The 17,338-nt window shown below is 38.5% G+C and overlaps 1 protein-coding gene across 2 annotated transcripts; it reads right to left on the bottom strand.

Moving 5' to 3' along the window:
* Positions 1 to 2,325: 2,325 nt before the first annotated feature.
* On the bottom strand, positions 2,326 to 17,254 carry PGS1 (Phosphatidylglycerophosphate synthase 1). 2 transcript variants are annotated; one of them, XM_045767982.2, is made up of 9 exons: positions 17,105 to 17,254; positions 13,333 to 13,591; positions 13,008 to 13,130; positions 8,635 to 8,778; positions 7,617 to 7,744; positions 5,503 to 5,683; positions 4,033 to 4,407; positions 2,878 to 3,103; positions 2,326 to 2,676 (listed from the first exon to the last, which is right to left on the bottom strand). In XM_045767982.2, the coding sequence occupies exons 1-9, from the start codon at positions 17,143 to 17,145 to the stop codon at positions 2,474 to 2,476; spliced, it is 1,680 nt and encodes a 559-aa protein (XP_045623938.1). In that variant the 5' UTR covers positions 17,146 to 17,254; the 3' UTR covers positions 2,326 to 2,473. The 2 variants fall into 2 exon arrangements, with proteins under 2 accessions (XP_045623938.1, XP_045623939.1); XM_045767983.2 differs by having other exon boundaries at positions 16,900 to 17,133.
* Positions 17,255 to 17,338: the final 84 nt, after the last annotated feature.

Genomic DNA, 17,338 nt, shown 5'->3' with positions numbered 1-17,338 from the left:
GTGCAGCTCTTGTGTGGTTAAGTTTGTGTGTAGTACAGATCGTGTGTGGTCCACAATGTGGGTAGTGTAGATCATATTTAGCTACTCTTTCCCTCCCTTAAGCAACTCGAAGGTGTAGCCCTGAGCTAAAGCCCAACATTACACCCCTTCCCTCTCACGGGAGTTGTACAACTGTTGTATATTCAGTGTTTCACATTTACATGTCTTGCACCTACCTGGGGCCAATAAATTCCAGTGCCCTATACTCTTATATTATTTCTTCTAGGACCAGCTGGTGTCTGATTCTACGTTTGGGAAGTCTGTTTCCCCAAGCAGCATCTGTGCCATCACAGGGACTCCTACAGCTGTACTGCTTGATATCTTAGCCCATAGCATCTAGTCACCTTCTCACTTCATTCTTCCTTCTCTAACTTACCCGAAATTAACTTAAAATACAAATAATTAATTGCATTTTTAACAATTCAGATTGTTCTTTACATATTAATATTAGTATTGCCCTTCATAATCTTGCCATATTCACATCTATGCTTCTCCGGAAAGTGTAAAAGCTATCTGTTTGATATTCCTTATATTGGGCTTAATTTATTCAGCATTCTTAAAGTTTTCCCAAGGATCTTTTTATGGAAACTAAGAATGTGCACTATAATGAAAGTGGTCTCCCTTTAGGCAAGGAAAAGCTGTATGATAATATTAGCATTCTTCTTACGAACACTAATAGATATAAAACCACAAACTCGTATTGTGACTTCATATTTTGGAAATTGCCAACTAACCCATGAGAAACATCTTATCCTATATATATATTTATTGATACATTTAAAATTGGAGATTCAGACCACCTTACCTTCATTATTGTAGAAAAACAACAGCACCCTAATAATTCTCATATCAATATTTATTGTACATACATGAAAAAAAGTACACTGGGTTTTCTGGTGCACTTATACCACCAATAATTATGTTGAAAGGTTTCATGTGACCCAATGTTCAAGTGACTGATTACCTGATGTAATTAACTAGGCCACAAGATGGCTTTGTGGCCATTTCTTAACACTTTCGCGCTATCTGGACGCGCCGGCGCGTTCGGTTTCGTCTAACGTAAACGCATAGTGGACATAAAGTTATGTCTACTTTTAAAATATTTGTATACAATTCAATTTTTATCCGATTTACTTTGGGTTTGTTTCAAACTGCGCGCTATGAGGCTCTCTTTCTCACCACTAAGCTGCATGGTACAATAAGTTCATGAAAGGTGTGGATAACTTCGATCAAATGGTATTTTGTCCCAAACGGGTTGCAGGTGGGTGACTTTAGCCGTTTATACTGGTAATTCTTCCCCCATATCATGTATTATATGCATATGTCTGTTTAGGGAATTTTATTCCGATCAATATACAACCAAAAATAACTGTGTGCAACAAGTATAATCTTGACAAACATAACAAAAGTAAAAATATTTCGTGTGTATTTGAGGCTCACTGATATGTTCCAGCGTTGTTTTATATTTATCGCTATTCTAACTTACGCTTTGTTGATATTTTTTACCTATGGGCACATAGAACATTCTATTGCGAACACATTGACATAAAAATGAATGACGTACATAGAAAATTAATGTCATGAGAGTGAAATAAGTATAAACTTTCAAAGCGCCGTGCGTCATCCCGTCACCGATACCGGGTAACAATTTCACCACTTCCCACACTCTTGCGGGCGGGCTGCATCATTATTCTACGCTTATATTCATATCACCGTGTTGGGAATTTCATTGCGAGTCCATTGATACCAAAATTAACGCTGTAGAACAAGTGTGGAGGTGATTACAATCCCAAGAGTAAAAACATTTTATTGCTGATGGGCGCTCACGGCGAGTCATCTACGTAGTTATTTATTTGGTGCTGGTATCCCTATATGTTTCGTGACTTATTTTACTAATGTTCTTCTAGAGATTTTTATTGCGAACACGTTGGTACCAAAATGAAATACGTAGCACGAGAACTAAGGTCAGAAGAGTAAAAAGAGTATACACATTTTTGTTTTTACGCTTAAGCGATAAAAACGCAGCGCGCACATTCGGTTGGCTGAGTGACCTTTGCGGAGAGCGCGAAAGTGTTAATTACTGTGACTGTGTGTGGGGATTTGCAACAGAATTAAGCTGTGTTGGATAACTTTGACTGTAAAGTATTTGTGTAACATGAATAGAGCATTCAAACTCATAAAATTTGTCTTTATATACCTGAACTATATATAAAATTATGTCTTTATATACTATACTTTAAGCGTTATCCTACAAAGTGTTATGTAAAATGAAAAATAAAATACAAATTTATGTAAAATATAGCCCTTTATTATAAATAACTAAAAGCTATATACATTTTTTAACAAAAATCTAAATTAATATATTCCTTCATGGGCAACATCAATATAATAATGTACAGTATGTAAAATTTTATAAGACAACAAGTGAGGGCTGTTAGAAAAACACTTTAATAATAGGCATGACCAGGCGCACCCAGTAAGGAACTAGTCGGTCCTGCTGGGTAAAGGTCTGTTTGGTCACTGGACTAGAATTCCAGAATAAACGGTCTTGTTCGTGATATAGTGCACTCTGGAGGCCGAAATTTTTGGTCGCCACAATAACTTGAGTTTCTAAATCTCGATTCACGGATCGCCAACCTGTACAATTTGTAACAAACATGTTAAAACTAGTGATAATATATAGTAATGCATATACTGTATACACACAATTCACATTACTTCGTGTCTATAATCCCTGCACAGATGAAAAAGCCGTCATGCTTCAGAGCATATTTACAGAACTTGTGACATATAAACAATAAAATCAATAAAAATTCAATGTGAAAATGCTCCACTTACCAAAATTTGGAGAACCAATCATAGTGAGACAAGGCAAGGACTGATAGGGCTCATAATACCACAGTCCTTTAGCATGGAATGTCCAATTTGTTCTCTGATACTCGAACAGAGATATGCGCTTGGTCTGGCCTCCATGTTGCAACCTCTCGAAGAACAACTTAGCAATTTGAGTGTAAGCAGCTGGAATAGCCCCAGCAAACCCACGAGCCCCAAGGAATCCATTGGCCTGTAGATAATAACACTTGTAAGAAATGTTACAAATAAACTCTTTCCATAACAAAATAAAAATGGTGTGCATATGTGCCCAAAGATGGTTCAGGCTAGAATGTATAGTTAATTATTTGTCAATCAACATTTTATATCTAAGCAAAAACTGCAGAACAAGTGTAGAGCTGTATAAATTTTTTATATCATGTCCTACAACATTAGAGCATAAATACTGTTCATAAATTTGTCTATGGACTTCTCCCTCCAGACAGATTGATGTAAATTTATGTCATCACCATATTATTTTTACTGATAATACTTAAATACATAAGTAACATCTCTCTACTACTGTACAGTATTCTTATGTATACTATGCGGTACACTTATATATGTAAGTATGCCAATGTAAAGCCTCAACAAAGATTTAAAAAATCTTTGTTGTACTATAAATCTATAATGTACTAACTTTATTTTAAACTAATATTAAACCCATTTTACTTCAGACATATGGAATTGTGGAACCATACTCAAGTTATTTTTTAAGGGTATTATTATAAAGACATTTTTCACAATGTTCAATGAACCAAAGTTGCTAATGTAACATGGAAAATACATACATGTTGTTAAACATGCTTACATGTGTGTGTAAATCATGAAGAAATTAACACGTGATGAACAATGTCAGACCACGAAGGAAGGATTAAGACAGGAATTTCCTTATTCCTTAAGGACTTTCGTATTTAATAATACATCTTCAGAAGGATCTCTCTTCTGAAGATGTATTATTAAATACGAACAAAAGTACTTGAGGAAATTCCTGTCTTAATCCTTCCTTCGTGATATTATTTATATATATATATATATATATATATATATATATATATATATATATATATATATAAAATTGATTATAAAGTAGAGTAAATGCTCTATATATATAAAACTTACCTTGGGATGAGCCATGAGAATACTGCAGGAAGCTAATGACTGCTGGAGGATGCACTGCATGTATTCTTCTGTCAAGTTAAAGTACCCAGATGCTAACTTAATCCTCGAATTGCTCTCAGCAGTGGCTAAGAATTTTTTCGTTATCACACTATCATTCATAATATTAAAAGGTCTCATTTGTAAAGTTGGAAACACTAGAGTGTCCATGTTTTGGTCCAATTTAGAGTCTCCTGAAAATTCCTCTGATTTATTAAAATCCTTCTCTGCAAGACGTTTTGAAGCCTGAAGCAATCTGACTGACGTTTTACCGCACTCTTGAGTCCAAACTTTCTGTAAGGCCACTTTCATAGCTGAACAGTATTTATTATAATCACCCTGAAAAATGTAATACAATAAATTCAAAGCCAAATGGGAGAGAGAAAAAAGAAACATACAGTACAGTATACTTGGCTTTCTCCATGTTGCTAAATTTCTTACACAATTTTACTAGACTAATCATAACCAATATTCTCAAAATATCATGATCCAAACATATTATATCTCAGAATACACCATAGTTTATACACTCATAATTAGCCTATATATCTTCCTCTAATGTTTGCATCCACAATGCACATTCAAATTTCTCTTGCAGAGGTGCAACTCACTTTACTGGTTTAATTTGCATCTTCACAAGGTTTCCTCACACACAAACACACTCTTAAACTTAAGTACCGTATCACTTCTTGATATTATGGTAAGACCAATAGAAGCCCTTCCAGCATTCTATTGATTTACTCTAATGCTATAACTACTAGCCTCAACTTCTCTCATCAACCAATTACTGGTAATGTAGCTCCTGCATAGCATGATCTTTGATACCTTTAAGGCCAACAACCATTCGTATACCACCACCTGAATACCTACACATTCATACTCTGTAAATACAAATTAGAGAGATATCAGATCCAGCACTTGATGATTACTGCATTTACATTGCCAAAGACTACAGAGGAAAATTGATTTGATTTAATTACACGCAAACTTTCTACATAATCTATAGTAACACCGCAAAACTAAATTAAAATATTATATCACTATATATATGTAAGTATGCCAATGTTCATAATAAAACTATTCAAGATATGGCTAGCTAAAAGGAATAATCAAACTCCCGCCCCTCCTAACAGAAATGGAAGCAAGAGAAAGGTTTAATCAAAAAGCTGCAAAAGAGCTTGTTGGGGAAGTCAAACTAGAATGAATTGACTTTGAGAACATGGGGGGAAAACCCTAAATACTTTTCATTATTGCAATTTGGAAGGGATCATATATGTTATGCAATTATGGGAAAAGATAAAAATCACAGGGCTATATATTTTCCTTTAGTAATGAAATTTTCTTGGCCTTGCAGTTTCATATCCGATTTATAGCTAACCAATCTAATACAGTACCATCTTTACATAAAGCATAAAATTTTCAAACATAACCTACCAAGAATGGGTGCACTTGTGTCTCTGAAAGAACTGAAGTAGTATTATCCATTTGCAACTGCAGTGAGAACTTGCTGACTGTGCCAATGATTTTATGATAGAAATCTGCAAGATCAGGACAATCATCGAACAGAAAGTACCTGTCCTGCCGGTTGGTGAAGTAGTCATTACTCAGATTAGCCCTGAAATTATATAATAAGTTACAATTAAACAAACAAATAGCTACATTTCAAATACAGTGGAACCTCAATTTATGAATGCCTCTACTTACAAATTTTTTGGGTTATGACCCCAATTTTGTCAAAAAATTTGAGTCGGGTTATGACCTTTGCCGTGACTTGCGACTTTGTTGATACACATATGGGTCGACCAAGTGCATTATTCCTGGTGGCACAAGTGATCCCGCTTCAGTTTACCAGATCGCCCGCTTAGTGACGATCACGCTGAATTTCTTGTAAAGAATTTCATCGTTTTTGTGTTTTTTGTTTTTTGAACATAAAAGTAATTATTATTATATCACGCCATGGGCCCCAAGAAGGTCAGTGGTAAGGTTCAACCTAAGAAAACACGCGAGATGCCATAGAGGAAAACAAGAGATCATTTGTAAACATGAAGATTGTGTGCGGGTTGTTGATCTAGCTAGGCAGTACAACAAATCTACGTCGTCAATATCTTCAGTACTTGCTAAGAAAAAGGGCATTATGAGTGCTTAAGTGGCAAAAGGCATATCAATAATCACAAAACAAAGAACACAAACACTTGAGGATGTTGAAAAGTTATTATTAATTTGGATACACAAGAAGGAATTAGTGGATGAGAGCATTTCAGAGGCCATCATTTGAGAAAAAGCAAGGCTATTACAAGAAGATCTTATTAAAAAAAAAGAAGTGGCATTCATAGTGTTGAGAGTTGGTGGAGGAACACAGCAAAGAACCGACCACCAAAGAACTCCTAGCCCTTCACAAGGAGCAGCAACAAGAGACAGCTAAGGAAATTTCTTCAGGGGGAAGGAGGCAGTACATTATGTTCCTTCCTCAACGCTTAAGAAGTAGTGTGCAGTACGGGAAGAAATGCAAAGTTGTGTTGAAATGACTCGCCCAAATCAAGCTGTAGGAGGCCATTGCCTTAACCTTTTCAATGACACTGATATCTAACTACAGACAAATGTTAAAACATAGAGAAAAACAAATCTCTATGGAAAGGTTCTTAATGAGAAAAACAAGCAGTGAGCCACAAAGGTCCTAGTGGTATGCAGGCAAAACATAGGAGAAAGTGTACTCCAGAGAAGTCATCACTGCATAAAGTTATAATGGAAGGGGCCTCCCCTTCCAAACAGTAACACCTCTCCTCCTCCTGCCCCCCCCCCCTTCCTCACCATCTTCCATATGCCAACAAGCTACCAACAAAAGCAAGCAATAACTTGTACATGTTATAGTACAAAATATGTGAGTGTACTATGTATGAAATGTATTTTGAAGTTAATATTTTTCGGAGTGTGGAACGGATTAAATCAATTTACATTAATTCTCATGGGAAAATTCATTTCGGGTTACGAATTTTCGAATTATGACCCATCTCTTGGAATGGATTACATTTGTAAACCAAGGTACCACTGTACAAGTAAGCAATTTCATAATTCTATTATTATTAACAAAAATATGTGTCTTGGCATATTAAATCTAAAATAATATGCAGAATTAATAATTCTTAATTGTTTAATGTGTAAGGGAATGAAATAATTTAAATTACAGCAGTAGTATTTATACAGAAATATATACAGATGAAGTAGAAGGTGAAAATTTTTTAATGGACAAATGTCATTCCACAAGTTAAGACATAGGCAACTGTCACAGAAACTAATACAATAATATGATATGGTGTACTGGAGGAGCAAAGTGAGTTTAAAGACACATTTAAACTAAAAAACCATCATGTGAGAAACGAAACAGAGTTACAAAACAAATCATAATTGAATAAACAACTGAATTATGATAAAGATATGAGGACTACTCTTTACCATACATACATAAAAGAAATGTCAGAAATAAACAAACGAATCCAATACTACAACAATCCCTAATGATTTCATTTTAGATACTTTACCAACTTTCTTACCCAGATATAAGAAGAGAATCATCAAAAACATAGAGCTTCATATGCTGAAGCCCAATTGTTTCATTCCAGCGCTGTGGTATTATCCATTTTAGAAACCCACGTAGGTCCGGAGTGTGATAAAGTGACACCTGTAGAAACAGATGTTATATAATACTACATATGTAAAACAATACTACAAAATGCTTTATTATTTTGTTGATCTAGTATATGACAACAATAAAATACGTCAGAAATGCATATGGAGAGCGCCTCTCTCGGGTGGTCCTAGGTTACTTTGTATGGGAAATTTCCATTCCATTAAGTAGGAAATGTATCAGGCAGTTGGACAGGGCAACATTCCCATACCAGCACTGCATGGACCTTTCAAAGTGGTCCTTGCATGGTCATAATGGTAACAAGGAAAACACAAAAATATGTAGCTAAATGGCATTTTACATAAGGCCCAAATCAAGAAACTTAAAACACTAACAAATCTTTACTGGCATCAAACTGCCAAGAGTATCAGACAGTTAAGTAACAAGCAGTCTGCAACCCACCCTAGCCACAACCAGGTGTTGGTATAATACACACAAAAAGGTTCCCCCATTTAGCTCCTCACTGAATTCCAGTCAGATGGTATTTTTAAAGCCTTCCTAATCCCAAGATGACACTAACAGGGGCTGCTTGAAAAGTTCCTAGGGTGCCAGTACCAGAATGTCATGCTGCCTCATGGCATAATTGTTTATCATGAGAGTGGAAACTTACCTTTGAGAACAACTAAGAGTAATATCTCAGAAATATTGGGGAAGTACATCAAAAAATGAAAACCTGTTTAACAATTGCTACATCTAAATAAGGAATTATTAACTAAAATCTTGCTTTTTTAAAAGGTACTGTATTAGAAAATTTAATACAGTAAGATCAATTTTATAGCAAAATATCCACATACCAGAAGAACACAATTTATTGCTTGAAACAAAAATTAATCCTGTACAGTGACTTCTGAACATTAATTTCTGTTGAATGTAATTGCACTCACTGTGAATGTTTTTGGGTATTTGCAGATAAGAGGTTGCAGCATCTTCCTAGAATTGAAGTCACCACGTGAGCCTCTAGTATAATCTAAGAGCCAGTGCACACGAAGGTTCTTACAAATAGAAGCACGATTATCCATGGCCAATATCTGTAAAAATATATATTATAAAACAAAGAAAATATATAGATATGTAAAATATACACTGGAGTAGAGTGGGAAAAAGCATTTGGGTTACAAATGACAACAAATAAGTCTCAATTCAAGCGTAGCTAAGCATATACAGTGTCACATCGACTTATGACTGCCCCTACTTACGAATTTTTTGAGTTACGACCACAATTTTGTCGAAAAATGCGACTCCACTTACGACTTTGTTGATACACGTTTGGGTCAACTGAGCAAGTGATTCCTGGTGGCATGGGTGACCCCCACCTCAGTTTACCAGAGCTGCCCCGCTTAGTGACAATCACGCTTGTAAAGAATTTAATTGTTTTTGTGCTTTTTTTGTTTTTTGAACATAATAGTAATTATTATACAGTATATCACGCCATAGGTACCAAGAAAGTCGGTGGAAAGGTTCAACCTAAGAAAATAGTTGTGAGTAGAGGCATTAGAGGATGTTCCCTCCTCATTAAGAAAATGTGTGAAGTATGGATAGAACTGCAAAGTTTTGTTGAAAAAACTCACCCAAATTAAAGCTGTAGCAGGCCATTGCACTGACCATTTAAATGACAATGTGATGTCTCGCAACAGACAAGTGTTAAAATGTAGGGAAAAACAAGTGTCTTTAGACAGATTCTTAGTAAGACAAACAAGCAGTGACCCACAACCAGGTCTAGTGGTATGCCTGCAAAACGTAGAAGAGAGAGTACCCCAGAGAAGTCATCACTGCATGATGATATAATGGAAGGGGTTCTCCCCTTCCAAACAATAACACCTCTCCTCCTCCTACCCATCTCCTCACTGTCTTCCATACACCAACAAGAGTCCTCAATAAAGGTAAGATATACATAATGAATTGTAGTCCAAAATGACTGGTATTTGGTATAAAATGTATTAATAAGTTAATATTCTTGGAGGAGTGGAACGGATTAATTCAATTTACATTATTTCTTAAGGGAAAATTCATTTCAACTTATGACCAGTCTCTGGGAAAGGATTAAATTTGTAAGTCGAGGCCCCACTGTACTAGTATTGGCATTTCAAGGAAGAAGACTCGAGCCAAGGGAAGGGAACTATCTGGAGAAAGTAAAAAGCCATTACGACTATATAGCACTTGGAAGGGATCAAGGTAAGGATTTGGGAGGAATGGTGCCCAATCACTTGGACGGTCGGGGATCGAACGCTGACTTGCATGAAACTAGACCGTCGCTCTACCATCCACATCAAGTGGTTGGAGAATCTCAAGCCATGCATGTCTGGCTACTTTTACTTTAGTTTTTTGCTTCTATGTCAAGCACAGGGCACCTATACTGTACTTGAAAAAAAAAAAAAAAAAATTAGAGGCTAATATACCTATTAACAGTTTTCAGAGCAACTTGTAGATCTTCAAAACTTGAATAAAAAACCAGCAATGAATGTAATGAAACACCATTTTCTGCATGAGCCCCGGAGCTTACCAGGCTGGTATATATCTTTTAGATCGTGGCATCAGTTGATTGGAGTTCTTGCCTACCGGGTACCACGAGCCAGAACCTGGCCCCCTCAGAAAGGCACAAGGAGCAATGGCCTATGGAAACCCCCATTTATTTGGAAGCATTTCATGTCTGCCATCGACTGGAGTCAGGCACCCAGAAAGGTAGGTGTAACAAAACAAACTCCACATGGTAAAAATTGCTACTAAAATCTCAACAGATAGGCAAAACTCCCAAACTAAAACAAGCAAACGTCATTAACGCCGTAACCCCGATCGTCCGCTCAGCCCCGTCCCAACCGCTACAGCATTCAGTTCCGAGGCTGAGCATTAAAACAACACGAAATAATGCTGATGGGAGGGAGGGAATGTGCCAGGGAGCCTCCGGGGTTCACCCAGGTAATGGCATTTCATTACATTCAACACTGGGTTTCTGTGGGGAGCCCCTATGGCTCCCTGGAGCTACCTAATCCAAGAAAAATGAGAAGGACTTACCTGGGAGGCAGCCGCCACTCGGGCTGATCCACCTCTTTCAGCAGACCGATAGCCGCTGATCTGCTGAAAGAGGCGGAGCCACAGACAACATCGCGGGTTCGGACACCGAGCAAGCAATGCCTGAAACCAAGGCTGGGCCGGCCACCGAGCCAACAGGACTACCCTCTCCTAGTAAGTCTCCAACTGAGCCAGGATTCGAAGTAACAGCTGGACCGGGGGAAAGAGGTACAGGTAACCCCCACCTCGACCAGTCCTGCTGAAAGGCGTTCACCGCGAAAGCCTTACAATCGGGAAAGGGCGCCACATAGACAGGAAGATGCCCCCAGGTAAACCTGTGCCACAGTGGAAGCCTCCCACCATTCAAGCATTCAGGTCCGACAAAACCCATGCCACGCTCCCAACGAAAAGAAAGGAGTCTGCTAACCAGGATGACTCTGGTACCTCGTAATGTACCCAACAGGAAAAGATCGAACTGAGCTCAAAAGACGACGTATCCATCACCAAGGCGTAATCCAGGTCTCGCAGGAGGTAAGCTGCAATGGCCTCCGATGGCCTCCCAAACCTCCCTAGGCAGGATTTGAGAAGCCAAAACCCTCCAGAAGGAAGGAACCGAAGAACCCAGAGGAACCTGGAACCGAACCCGGGGAGGAGCCTAACCCAAATCATACTCGTACAGGGAAGGGTACGAAAACCCCTCCCCCCCAGCAAAAACACTCATCCCCCAACAAGGATACCAACACCCAAGCAGGGTCAAACGGGGCCCAGGCCCCCCCCAAGTCAACTACTTTCCAGCCCTGGGATCCTCTACACCAGGACCCAGGGCAGAACTGTCCTCCACACCCTCTGCCCCTAAAGAAAAGGCAGAGTTCAGGGGAAAGGCTGAGAAGACGGGGGTTCGCTGATAAAACCCGGAAGCCTCGGTAGAAGGAGCAGGCTCGAATGCCTCCATCACCGACCCGGAAGGGGCAGTCTCCCCAAAGCCACCCAAGTCTCACTGACACCTAAACCCTGGAAAACCCACTGGGGCTCTTTGGATCTATGGATGCATCCCTACGACGTGTACAAGCATGGGGGCATAGTGGAGGAACACCAAAATAACAGAAGGTGGATAACCAAGGGGGCAGACCTCCACCAGGCAAAACGAACAAAAATAAAAAGAAAACCCCGCGAAAGCACAACGTCCCCAGGAGAACAGAACTGGCCACTGTGAATACTGTAATGGGAGAAGAGCTGCACAATACTGTACCTTGCACCCCTACCAACAACGTTACCACTTCCTACCCAAGGCCAAACAGTGGCAATAAAAACCCCAGCTGGCCTCAAGGGCGGGAAATTGCTGAGGCAGCAAAAGACCCCTATGGAAGTGGTTCCCGAATGCCCTGTGAAAGATAACCCCAAAACACAAGGGCAGTATTTACAGGGCACTTAGGGAAGGTGGCCCTAAGTGCATGCAGCCCCAGTACTGATGAATTACTCCTGGCCTGTGCACCACACATAGCAGAAATACACCACAAGACACAGAACTTCAAGAGTCAGAGGTCATCAGAGTTGACGACCGCCACAGTCAACATCATCCGAGGAACTAAATGCTGTAGCAGCCAGTGCAGGGGGGAAGGCTGCATGGCCGATCGGCGCGACAGCATTAGTGACATTTGCTTGTTTTAGTCTGGGAGTTGTGCCTATCTGTTGGAGTTTTAGTAGTGATTTTTACCATGTGGGGTTTGTTTTGTTACATCTACCTTTCTGGGTGCCATACCCCCAGTCTATGACAGACATGGAATGCTTCCAAATACATGGGGGTCTCCATAGGCCATTGCTCCTCGTGCCTCTCTGAGGGAGGTCAGGTTCTGGCTCATGGTTCCCGGTAGGCTAGAACTCCAATCGACTGATGCCACGATCTAATACATACATATCAGCTCGGTAAGCTCTAGGGAACTGTAGGGGCTCCCCACAGAAAACACTTCTACCCTTTCTTGCTGGGTCTACTTTCTTAGCTCCTTCAAATCTGAGTTACTATAATATTATTAAAAGACATCAAAGCCATCTAATTACTGTATCTGTAAAATGTATAACACTGAACAAGGAAAGAAATTCAAGAATACACTAGTAGTTTAATCTCAAATCATTAGTATTTTGAGAATTGACATCACTACTATGGGGGTATAAACTCCACTATTGCTTAACTAACATGTAACAAGAGAGCTAATTAGAACATCCGAGTGACAAATAAAATTGAGTTGCTACTCACAAAGTCTTTCTCAAGTTTTTCAGTCCCAAGGTAGAGTGAAGACAAACTTATTCGACGTGATGCACTACTGGCCCTGGAGAGAAGTACTCTATAAAATTCATTAGGGTCAGTAATCACTCGTACCTGTGAATCAGTAAGGTATTATTGTAGAGACAAACTTATGGAGCTTAAAATGAAAAGTTTATATATTATCTTGACAAACTCTTTGCATAAATCACAAAGGAAAATTAAATATTATACTGTACTACACCACTAAAGTTGTCCTGAAATACCCCACTGTGTATAGGCCCTATACAGTGTAAAAAAGATCCAAGCTTCCCATTACCTTTGAGCCACTGATGGGAAAGACTGGAGAGTACTCCAGTAACCACTGGAAATTGCGAGGCAGTATTGAGCACTGAGAAATTGAAGTCATGGTTTCTCCTGCCTCTTGTGAAGGTGAGCCAACTGGAGTGGGCCGTGCAGGGGCGTGGTGCTGTGTCGTTTCCCTGCTGGGCGAGGCAGTAGGAATGGGGTCCAAAGCTTGAGCTGCAGCAGAGTGAAGCAAGCTGCTCACCACCTTAATCTCTGACCACAGTGATTTTCTGGAATGATGCAGTGTAAGATAAGACTTGCAGTTCAATCAAGCCATTTTAATGATATTCTTATTCCTTATGATTACTATGCCATAGAAGGAAAGTTTGTAACTAAATTTTAACATTAAAGATAATATGAATAAAATTATAATGAACATTTTTTTTCTTTAACATTTACATCACTGATAGATAAAATATACAGAGGAACCTCGAGTGATGAGGAGCCCCATCTACGAGCATTTCAGGTAACGAGCAAGCCACTCGTTGACAATTTGTCTCAATCGATGAGCTTTTGCTCAATTAACAAGCAAACCATATGGTGCGGGTCTCGCAAATTCTTGGACAAATTCAATTGTACTTTTCAAGTACAATTGAAAACAGTGATATACAGTATAACATTTATAATAATTACATGTACTGGTATTATAATTACAATATAAAATGCCATGTTGATGTTTTTCAGGGGTGGAACGGTTTAATTTTATTTCCATTATTTTAAATGGGGAAATTTGTTTCGCAAGTTGAGTGTTTCACATAACGAGCTCGGTGCTGGAACGGATTAAATTCGTTAATCGAGGCTCAACTGTATCCTGACGACTTTTTTACTAAGTACTGACAGACTGGGTAACCTTTGAACTTTGGGTAAATAGTTACACCTAATTTTTTTTTTCTGGTAGATTTCAGGGAACACTTAGAACAACATTGATCACAGTCTTGAAACTTAATATTTTGAATAAAAGTATTTGGGTACATTGGTGCCACATGCTGCAAAAATTCTTGCTGTCCCTAATGACTTTTTATGTATAATAACTTGTTTAGCATTTTATTAGGTACTTACTGGTAATAATAGTCAGACAGATGTCAAATCATGGATATTATAGGGTTTTATAAGCAAAACCAAATTTCCTTACATTTGTAGTGAGTCATATTATATAAGCTGGATTCACACAAGATGAAACTAAATAATTTTTTCCAGGGAACAGGAAGCCTGTGTATATGTATGTATGTATGTATATATATATACATATATTAGTATATTTTGGTAGCAGTCTTTCCTGTAGACATATATTATTAAATATGACCGAAAAAGTAAGATTAATAATTCTAACACGAATTTTCTCAATCTTTCGTACATTTCGCTTCACTGTTGGAGGTAAATCAAAAATCAATTCTCCAAAATTCATTTTTATTTCTAGTCTGACGCGACACGAGCGCGTTTCGTAAAACTTATTACATTTTCAAAGACTTTAGTTCACAAATACACAACTGAATAGAACTTACGCATCTCCGATTTTATATCTACATTTGAGTGAGGTGGAAGGGGTGATGTGGCATTAACACAAGACAGAACAAAATGTGGTATTAATAGGGTATTAATTTCATCAACACAAGACAGAACAAGAGTATTAATAGGGTATTAATTTCATCAACACAAGACAGAACACGAAACAATGGATATTGAATAGAAGTGTTTGTAGAAAGCCTATTGGTCCATATTTCTTGATGCTTCTATATTGGAGCGGAGTCTTGAGGTGGGTAGAATATAGCCTATTCTACCCACCTCAAGACTCTGCTCCAATATAGAAGCATCAAGAAATATGGACCAATAGGCTTTCTACAAACACTTCTATTCAATATCCATTGTTTCGTGTTCTGTCTTGTGTTGATGAAATTAATACCCTATTAATACTCTTGTTCTGTCTTGTGTTGATGAAATTAATACCCTATTAATACCACATTTTGTTCTGTCTTGTGTTAATGCCACATCACCCCTTCCACCTCACTCAAATGTAGATATAAAATCGGAGATGCGTAAGTTCTATTCAGTTGTGTATTTGTGAACTAAAGTCTTTGAAAATGTAATAAGTTTTACGAAACGCGCTCGTGTCGCGTCAGACTAGAAATAAAAATGAATTTTGGAGAATTGATTTTTGATTTACCTCCAACAGTGAAGCGAAATGTACGAAAGATTGAGAAAATTCGTGTTAGAATTATTAATCTTACTTTTTCGGTCATATTTAATAATATATATATATATGCAATTGACGATCACAAAACACTGATCATTTTATGCGGAAAATCCACAGAGAAATATGAAATGAGGTGAACGTTTCGGCTTTGTTAAAGCCTTTGTCAACACCAGACTGACTAAGGAGAAGGGAGAAGGGGGAGGATATATAGGCCGACACCTGACCAACCCATCCCTAGGGTTGGTCAGGTGTAATAACCAAAATCAGGTATAGCTTAGCTTAGAATGGTCAAAGAGGATTAAGCGGTCAGAGAATAAGGATGAAATGAGGCTTTCATGAGGTTCATGAGGCTTTTCTTTAATCTTTCATCCTTATTCTCTGACCGCTTAATCCTCTTTGACCATTCTAAGCTAAGCTATACCTGATTTTGGTTAATTACACCTGACCAACCCTAGGAATGGGTTGGTCAGGTGTCGGCCTATATATCCTCCCCCTTCTCCCTTCTCCTTAGTCAGTCTGGTGTTGACAAAGGCTTTAACAAAGCCGAAACGTTCACCTCATTTCATATTTCTCTGTGGATTTTCCGCATATATATATATATATATATATATATATATATATATATATATATATATATATACACATTCATACATACATACACATACATACATACAGTATATATACTGTATATTCAGGCTTGTATCAAGGTCCCCCAAAGATCAAATGAGTGACCTCTCCATGGATGAAGCACCACAACAGTTGGCTAACTCCCAGATACGTATTAAATGCTAGGCGAGCAGGCGCATTAGGTGAAAGGAAGCTTTCCAACTATTTCTGTCTCGTCCGGGAATTGAACCTGGGCTTTCCGATCGCGAGTAGAGAATAAAGCCAACCGTGCCACGAGACCCCTATGTGACATAAGCCGTCTTCTAAGGGTCAAGGATGTAACATCATCAGTGCATTTGGCCCCAAAAATGCAAAACCATTCAAGACATAACAAAACAGCACATAACGTTGGCTTCAATCGTGGCTCTCAATCATAGAGGTCATGGGTTTGATTCCTGGGCAAGACAGAAATGGCTGAGCACGATTTCCTTTTTTAACTAATGACTCACGTATCAGTAAATTGGTACCCGGGAGTTAGGTGAATGTTGTGGGAGTTGCATCCTGCGGAGGCCAGTAGTTTGATTCTTGACTAAGTTGAGAACGAATTTCCATTTACCATTTATAATAATAGTAATAATAATAATGTATACAAAATAATACGCATTTACTGTAACGAAAATTTATGTATTGGCATATATATATTTTTATACCACATACAAACAAGAAGTATTTTGGACAAACCTTAGCATTATTATTATATATATTTTTTTTTTTTGAGGGATAACCTATGACCCTATACTATAGACCTAGTCTAGGAAGGTCAGTCCCTCCACCATCAAAACGAATCGCCTGCAACACCTCAATCATAGGACCCGAGCAGGAGCGCACATAGAGCAACAATAAAGAAGGAAGAATAACTTCCAGCTGGTCGACCAGGGCCACTCACAGGTGGTGGAGTCGCAGACGACGCCTGCCGGGGGCCGCCATGACGGGTCTACACCTTCACCATCTCCCTCTCACCTCATCCTCACTCTCTCTCTCTCCCCCACCCTTCATTACACACCTTAGGCATGTTTTGCGTCTACGGAGAATAATATTTAATTTGCTAGCAATGCATTAAATTGGTGATGGAAGAGTGTTTATATAGATTGTAAAGATGTATGGTGAGAGGGGGGGGGGG

The sequence above is a fragment of the Procambarus clarkii genome, chromosome 91, assembly GCF_040958095.1.
Source record: "Procambarus clarkii isolate CNS0578487 chromosome 91, FALCON_Pclarkii_2.0, whole genome shotgun sequence".
In the NCBI taxonomy this organism is placed as follows: Eukaryota; Metazoa; Arthropoda; class Malacostraca; order Decapoda; family Cambaridae; genus Procambarus; species Procambarus clarkii.
This window is presented reverse-complemented; position numbering and strand designations above follow the sequence as displayed.

Excerpts from the sequence above, each read along its gene's own strand:
- PGS1 (XM_045767982.2), bottom strand. The coding sequence starts at position 17,145 with ATGGCGGCCCCCGGCAGGCGTCGTCTGCGACTCCACCACCT. Across the intron at positions 8,779-13,007 it reads AAAAACTTGAGAAAGACTTT|ATATTGGCCATGGATAATCG; the intron begins GTGAGTAGCAAC and ends ATATTTTTACAG. Across the intron at positions 4,408-5,502 it reads CACAAGTGCACCCATTCTTG|GGTGATTATAATAAATACTG; the intron begins GTAGGTTATGTT and ends TACATTTTTCAG.